Source organism: Porites lutea, chromosome 12 (assembly GCF_958299795.1).
Source record: "Porites lutea chromosome 12, jaPorLute2.1, whole genome shotgun sequence".
Taxonomy (NCBI): domain Eukaryota; kingdom Metazoa; phylum Cnidaria; class Anthozoa; order Scleractinia; family Poritidae; genus Porites; species Porites lutea.
Genome location: NC_133212.1, coordinates 9,496,754 through 9,504,751, shown reverse-complemented (window position 1 = coordinate 9,504,751; position 7,998 = coordinate 9,496,754). Strand labels below are relative to the sequence as shown.

The following is a 7,998-nucleotide window of genomic DNA, read 5'->3' as shown; positions in this document are numbered from 1 at the left end:
GCTACTGCACTACTCAAACATCCCTAATACATATAAAAAACTTCACGCAAGCCAAGCACACCGACGCCCAAACATACTCTCCCATAGCTTCTTATGTTTGTAGGAAAGGGCTTGTCCTTGTCCTTGTCCTTGTCCTTGTAGATTTGCCGTTTCATAAAATTTGTTTGCTTAGGCTCGCATCAGCAGTTTCGGGATGAGGGATTGACGTCGACCCCATCTTCGCGCTAGTCAACACTAGCTGGCTATGAAAAATTAGCCGTTGGATTTCAGCCAATCGGAAGCAGAGATGTATTTTGATTGAATTATGATTTGTGATAACGGGGCTATGTCACGACCTGCGCATGTGCAGAATTTTTGCCTGCTCTGTTGATTTTCTCAACTTTCCGCCATATTGGATTTAGGAAATCAGGCCGATTTTTGGCAGCAAACCTCCGTTTATAGCACAGTTCTTTCCGAGTTTTTGCTCGTATACTTGAGTGTTTTCTTCGTCCGGTTCTATTATAGCTATAGACGCGAAATCATGATCTCGGACGAGGCTACAGAGTCTGTGGCAGTAAGTTTCCTTCGATGTCGATAAGGTTTCTTTAATGAATTCGTGCTTTTCATCCACATGCTGTCTAGCGAAATAATTAATTGTTATCTCCACGGCATATTTTTTAGGAAAATCGCATCTCGTGCAAGTGCAAAAGCACTTGTTTCACAAAACGAACGGCGAATACCAATCGAGGATGTCCTTGCAAGGGTGCTGGAAGAACATGTGGCACTGAATGTTCGTGTGGATCCACGGCGAAGCCTTTGCCGAAACAAGGTGAGTAACATTACTTGTTTGCGGTCGTGAAAGTTGAGCTTGAAAGGGACAACTTATTTTTTGCATCGTTCTGTCCCTGTTTCGTTGTGATGCAAGTAAGTAAGTACAAGAATGGCGGTTACGTTTGGGTCAGAGACATCGATGAGCACATGTTTACTCAGGGTCACTGATCTCTGTGGTCGAAGTGTATCTGGCGTGTATCCAGCACTTTTAGCGTGTATAATTATTAAATTTCTTATCGATCATCATTATTTTTTGATCCGGATTTTGTAGGAGAATTATTTTCACATAAGCAACAACAATATTTTCCAGTGTATGAATTCCACTACCATTTATATTCCTTTGCTTTGAACAGCCTGGTGGAGACACAGGACGCCATCCAATTTCGAGCAACAGAAGGCCCCACTCTTATCAAATTGAAAGCAGGCCCAGTGAAGAAAAAGAAAGGGTGAGGGAAAACAATGATGTAAAAGTGAGCATATTTATATAAGCAGAGTATATTTTATTTAAAAATAAAGCTTTACAAGTATGAGTGAAACTCTTACCTTATATGCCCGAATAATAATCATTTAAACTAAATAATGGAATATGTGATACAAATGGAAGTCCTTTTTGTTGTCTTTAGCTAGGTAATGTGAAAATTCAATTGTTTTAGTGTATTCTTTTAGGAGTTCATACAGACACTTGATGAGCCCATGGTGCGAAAGCTCTGTATCAGAAGCCTGCGAAGAGGTGTGGGAAGCATGGACTTCATCCAGGGGGCTCTTGATCATGGAGGATGACCTGGATGAAGGACATGAAGAGGATGAAAGTGATGTTACCCCCACCTCTAGTACCTCCACTGATCTTGCTTGCTTGCTTTCCATCAGGAAATTGAGTATATTTCAATTTTTAGTGGACAAAAACCTTCTACCAAAATAGTTTAAACAATATCGCATTCTTTTTTACATTTTTCAAAGGCTATGGATATAATTAGTTATCTGTAATAACACCAAAGACTATTCCTCATGGGAGCCCTAGAAAATAAATGTCAAATTACACAAGAATTGTTCTGGTACAAGGTTTTTGTCCCCTGAAAATTAAAATACTCGATTTCCGGATAGATTTCGTCTAAATTTTTTTGCAAGCCAACTCAATTCCAGACGGAAATTAAAATCAACGAGAAAGCAATCATAGGAATTTCAAAACGCCTTAGCACCACCTGCAAGGAATACTTTCTCTTTCAATTGTAATTAATTTCGCTTATAAATATGTCACAGCATAATGTTAATAGCAACCACTTGAATAGCGAACCTGAGAAAATTTACATTGGTTATGATAGATGAATAATGAAAGTTAAAATAGAAACTCGTCACATCCACGATTTGCCTGATACAGCTGATAAGCAACTACTCGGCGCGGAAACACTGAGAAAATCACTCAATAATTGTCATCAGAACAGGTTGATAACCTAGAATAAGTTCTACTCTGAACTCAAATTTTTTATAAGTAATTATGTTGCTGAATTGATTTGCTCAAGGTGTGACCAGGCTGATTCTTGATTGATGAAACGGTTTTTCTTATTTCAGTTTTGTGCTGTCTATTGTACGTTTTCAGCAGGACTTATTTTTCAAACTTTTGGTTTTAAACTGGACACAGGCAAGTTTCGAAAGCTGTTCCAAAAGGTTTAGCCTTACATACGGCCATTTCCAATACTCCAAGGTACTGGTAACAACTCCTTAAATTACGCCTTTTAGAAAATGGTTGGTCATACCATTGCAGAGATATTTGGCCACATTCTTTTTAGCTTCACAAGGAGTGTCGCTGAACACTCAAACTTTCCCAGAAGCGAGAACCATTCATCTCTCTTTGGCTACAATGCTCTAGAAGACACGGGCAGAGAATGGTACGCTCAATCTGTCGATGAAGTTATCTACCAAGAATACGGCAACAGCGAAGCAAGTGCTAGTGATTATTGGACGTCAAACCGTCCAGAAGTTAGAATCATAAATGCAAGCTCAACGGATGACAGCGAACAAACACAAGAAGAAATAAGTGAAAGTGCGATGGCGTGGAAGCATCTAAGACCATCGATTTTTCATACAGTTTTGAATTCAATGTACTTTGGTTTATTCATCTCCGTCTTGAGTGCGTCTGTTGCTGGACTGGCTTCGATTGCTGCCTTTTACTTTAGCTTTCAAACGCAGCTCATCTGTTTAACTCGTCCCAAAGAATCGATTCCAATCAAGCTACAGTGGGTTATAACCATTTCAGAAGTATTTTCCGTCTGGTTTATCTACTTGCCATGCTTTTTCAATATTATATGTTATTTTCGGCCGTTCCAAATATTAGGATTAAAATCAACTCTGTTCTTTTTGTGTTTTGGTTTTTACATTCTGGACTCAGGTTATCGAATAACCATGCAAGCTTTAGGACTTTCGCAGTCTAGGTTGACATCTACACAGAAAATTCCTGCAATGGCTACATACCACATTAATATATGTGTACTGTTTTACGTTTTGACAAGACACTTAAATCCAGGGCCTATAAAAAGGCAGATAAAGACGTTGCTACTTTTAATTGTTGCGTGTGTTGCCACACAGCTATCAGCTGTACTTGTAGCCTATTTAATATATCCAGCATACAACAAACAGGAAAAATCTGGTAAACTGATAATAGCGATATTTTCTCCTCTGATTGTAGTTTTACTCAAAGGTGCTTCTCGTGTTTGTGTTCAGCGTTCATGGAACCGTATCAGTTATCCATCCACTTCATTTGTGCTGCTGGGTACACTTTATTGTGGATCGGCTACAATGGTGAGATTATTACAAGTGGATCTTCAGAGTCTAGGGTCCGTTGCCTTCATTGGAGTCATTAATGGGATTGCAGAAGTTATTGAGCGAAGCACGATGGTTATCATAGATTATTATTCTAATCAAATTCTGGAAAAGAGAAAAATTCCCCTTGGAGGTTTTCGTACGCCTCGTCGAGAGAGACTTGCAGCCGATATCTGTATTATGGGCATGTTGTATGAATCCAGTGCAATAATCTCGGTGAACGGCCTTCTGTACTTATACCAATATTTTTACACCACTGATAACTCACCTTTATTACTATTTCAGTTATTTGTACTTAACACTTCCGTTCCACTATCCATCGAATGGTTTTTCACGAGTGTTTCTATAGCTATTGAAACTCGCTATCAGAATATGCCCATCATGGCTGTTTGGCGAAGACGATGGAAAAGACACGTGTTAGTGGCGGTTATAAATATTGTGATGATCTCCATTTGGGCGAGCACCAGTCTGTTAATAGCCATAACAGGACGCTTTGTTAACGAAACTAAAGACCACTGCAAAATGCCATTCAATTTAGACCCGTAGAGGCAGATATGTATTTCAATTAGCTGTAATTTTGCCTTTGTGGTATATATATATATCATATCTAACTTTATTATTTAAGCAATAGAAAACGTTTTCCGTGTTTCCATAGCCTGATATAGACACGAGAGGGGTTGGGAGAATTCGAGGGTTTGCATAACTTCCTTTACTAAAATCCAAAAACGGATTACTGATCCAAATGATCTTCAACGGAGGTCGATTCTTTGGATCATGTCCACAACAGGATACTTTGAATACGTGATCCGAAGCGTTTCTTAATTACGGATCCGCGAAAAGAGTGAATACTCGAAACAATTTTATTGCGTACGTACATCAGGTTTTTGACTACACTGCTCATCTTTAGGGCCATTTTTAAACCCGAGGCATGGTTTAAACGCTCGATTATATCCGTTTTATCGTGGTGATAAAATCGCAATACGAAAAAGGACCCGCTTGTTTTTTTTTTTTGTTTTTTTTGTTTGTTTTTTTTTCCCACAAGAACAAATGCTGCGCAACTTCGCCGGCACGTACTTTGCCAGCACATATCTTGTTACAAGACCCGTCAACATTTGTCCCTCCTAAAGCAGTATCTTCGAGCCAATAGTCCAGAATAAAATAAAAGATGAGCAAACTTGCAACATTATCAGCAGCCGTGTTATTCTTTTTCAGGGATACCGTCGATATTGTGGATCGTTTTATGGAAATGAATGAAAAATAATCCTTTTTGGATTTGGATACATTGTTTCTTTTCTTAAAGAAAACTCCTTAGGATTCGGATTTTTTATCTGATCTGGGATTTTAAGAAAGAAACGCACCCTAAGTTTTAAGTTTATCAAAAAAGAGGAGGTTTGTCGAGATCACAGATGAGGAACTGCTCCAATTCGTAGAAGAACAAGAAAATCCGAATACAAAGAGGAAAAGTGCGTACGACGTCGAGTTATTCCGAAGAATTTCATTCACACATTAAGCCCTTGCTCAGTGCTTGGTTCAAAATCTTTTCATGAGCTTTCACCATAAGTTCTGAACGACCACTGACCCTTCCTCAAAAATTCATCTTTGGCGTTAGAAAAAAAGATGGTTCCGACCATGAACCCATAAGTTTGAGAGGATTTCTTTCAAGCATCCAGAGATATCTGAACAATGAACAGAACTATATACGGCTTCACAGTTTTTCAACTTACTCCACTCGTACCAACAACCTTGCTACTGTCGTAGCCCTGAAGGACTTCAGATACCTCTTACAGTATAGGGCTTGGATTATTACAGAGTAATAACCGAAGCAATTGGTGGAGGAACATTCAAGATAAATGTAAATTTGCAGCAGAATTATTCTCCTGGTAAACGTGAAATAAGTAATAGTAAGAAATGGAAGCGTGTGAGGATTGAAAGCAGCGATGGAAGCCAAGAGTAAGCTTCAATATAATGATCTATATGACTGGTTGATGTTAGGCAATTTTCTAACGTTATTTTACCCTGGTCCCAGAGGTTTTTCTTTATTTTTTTTTCGCGAAAGAGATCAAGAGCGAGCCGCGAAGCGGCGACACCGAGTGGCGAAAGCGACGAGGAGAGAGAGAAAAACCTCTGGTTACCTTGGCCTCAAATCTCACTTTCATGCAGACGATAGGGTCAGGATCTGACCCTTGAGCGTTGATTGGTTGATATTTTTTCAAACACGCAAACCAATTTGATTGGCTCGTTTAATTGTAACTACCGAGGGGACGCTGAAGATTTTCACACCTCATTTTGCCTCTCGCTACCAGGGAAGAAAATTGTTTGTATGCTGCACTCACAATAACATTTGCACGCGACCAGGGCACGTAAAGGCACGCCATATTTCGAGATTTTGACATGGATGTTGTTCCTGAAAGAATATTCGAAGAAATTTTGACCTCGGTACTTGATGAGCGCTTTCCTGAGTCTCACTGAGCAACAAAAGAAAGCTTTGTTCGCCGCGTAGAGTCGAAAGGATGTGTTCACCATTTTATCAACCGGACATAGAAAGTATATAATATTTCAGTCGTTACCTGATGTTTGCAAGTACCTTTCCTTAAGAGGCTACTCATACCCTTGCCATGCAATAATTTTGGTTGTCTGCCCTCTCAAGTCTCTTGTGGACTCGCATATCCGCGAACTGCGAAACCGTGGCGTCTCAGCAACCAGTTTGAGCAGTCCAGGCGTTGACGACCAGAATCTCGTGTCTCGATGTATTTACCATTTTCTGTTCCAATACTGTCATTCCATAAAATAAACTAACTTGTTTAGGGCAGCAAAATATAAATCTCTGAACACGGAATGAAAGTTTCCTTGTAGGAAAAAAAAACATACAACTTTGTACAAGTACGTAATCATTTTCGGTGCAGCTTGCATTTTCCTGCGACGCCCAATATTTATCTTTAAAGATCTAACTAACGTTATTTTTGGCATTGGGTCAACAAAAACCTCTGAAAGTACATTCCGAACCTTAGGGGTTTGTTGTGCTGCTTGACTCTTCCTAGCGCCGTTGTCCCACAAAAAAAGGAAATGGAGAAAAAACGTTGATTTTAGATCGGCAACTTATTTTTACATAAATTCTGCAAATCCTGCAGCAGTCGTTTGGAACAATGTTGGTGTCTTTATAAAGTTGTGTTCTTATTCCTGGACTCTTGTCGCCCATCGTTAACACATGCTTTAGCTTGACCCCGATTAACAAATCACTCTTTACCACCCAAGTGGAGATGGTTTGTTCAAAACATAATTTCCCCAGTCTACCCCCACTTAAAAAAAATAGCGGCTGATAAGCACGTGTTTGCTAAATTGCCATTGGTCACTCTTTTTATTAGCAATTTGACGCGTTTGACAGCTGTCGTCTGCATGAAAGTGAGATTTGAGGCCAAGGTAACCAGAGGTTTTTCTCTCTCCTCGTCGCTTTCGCGACTCGTTGTCGCCGCTTCGTGGCTTGCTCTTGATCTCTTTCGCGAAGAAAAATCAAGAAAAACCTCTGGGACCAGGGTAACGTTATTTGTGCCTCATGTTTATATACCATTAGGGTCTAGTATACCTGTTCATACATTTTCTATTTACATCGATTTCATTTCTGGTCTTTTCGTCTAAGTCTTTCTTTGTATTGAAATAACGTCAATTACCCAGTCACGTAGTTTAAATTTTGGCTGATAAATTGTATGTGCGTGAATCAAATGGTGACGTAATTGATGCCCTTACATCTTTATACATAACATTTTAAACTTCGACACCGTCTTACGACTGAGACGGGACGTTGCCATGGCAATTTATTGTAAATTATAAATTAACTATGAAGTTTCGCGCCAAAATTAAGGAGTAATTCGTCACCCGTGATATTAGTCTACTTCCTTCACACGCACCATTATGTGAATAAATAAATTCATACTTATTGTTGTTGTCGTCGTGACTATAGTTAATCGCTTTTGGTCTATGCTCATTTCTCCACACTCGAGATTTTCCCTCCTTTTTTTGTCTTTTTTTGTTTTTTTGTTTTTTTTTTTTGTTATAAATGTTTCTTTGCATGTTTGGTTTGTTGAAGGCTTTTTGTTTCGTTTTTTCTGAACTGTACAAACCTAAATCCTTCCTTGTATTTCTGTAGGGCGTTTCAGATGCTAACTTCAGATCAAGAGGTGGTTTCTGGAAAATCTAACGTTTTATCGTGTTAAAAAAAAAACATTTTACAAAATCTTTGACAAATTTTTTTTGGATAGCTTATTGTTAAAAGAACAATGAAAGGAAACTTTTGATTCTTCTTTTTAACGCGATCCGCAATTCACAAATTAAATGCGAGCGATGGAAAGAAAAAAATAAACAAAAAGGAAGCCGAAACAT

At 38.9% G+C, this 7,998-nt stretch overlaps 1 protein-coding gene across 1 annotated transcript; it reads left to right on the top strand.

Moving 5' to 3' along the window:
- Positions 1-369: 369 nt before the first annotated feature.
- LOC140922000 (uncharacterized) lies at positions 370-2,251 on the top strand. Its single transcript, XM_073372020.1, has 3 exons — positions 370-808; positions 1,164-1,256; positions 1,477-2,251. The coding sequence occupies exons 1-3, from the start codon at positions 768-770 to the stop codon at positions 1,727-1,729; spliced, it is 387 nt and encodes a 128-aa protein (XP_073228121.1). The 5' UTR covers positions 370-767; the 3' UTR covers positions 1,730-2,251.
- The last annotated feature ends 5,747 nt before the right edge of the window (positions 2,252-7,998 follow it).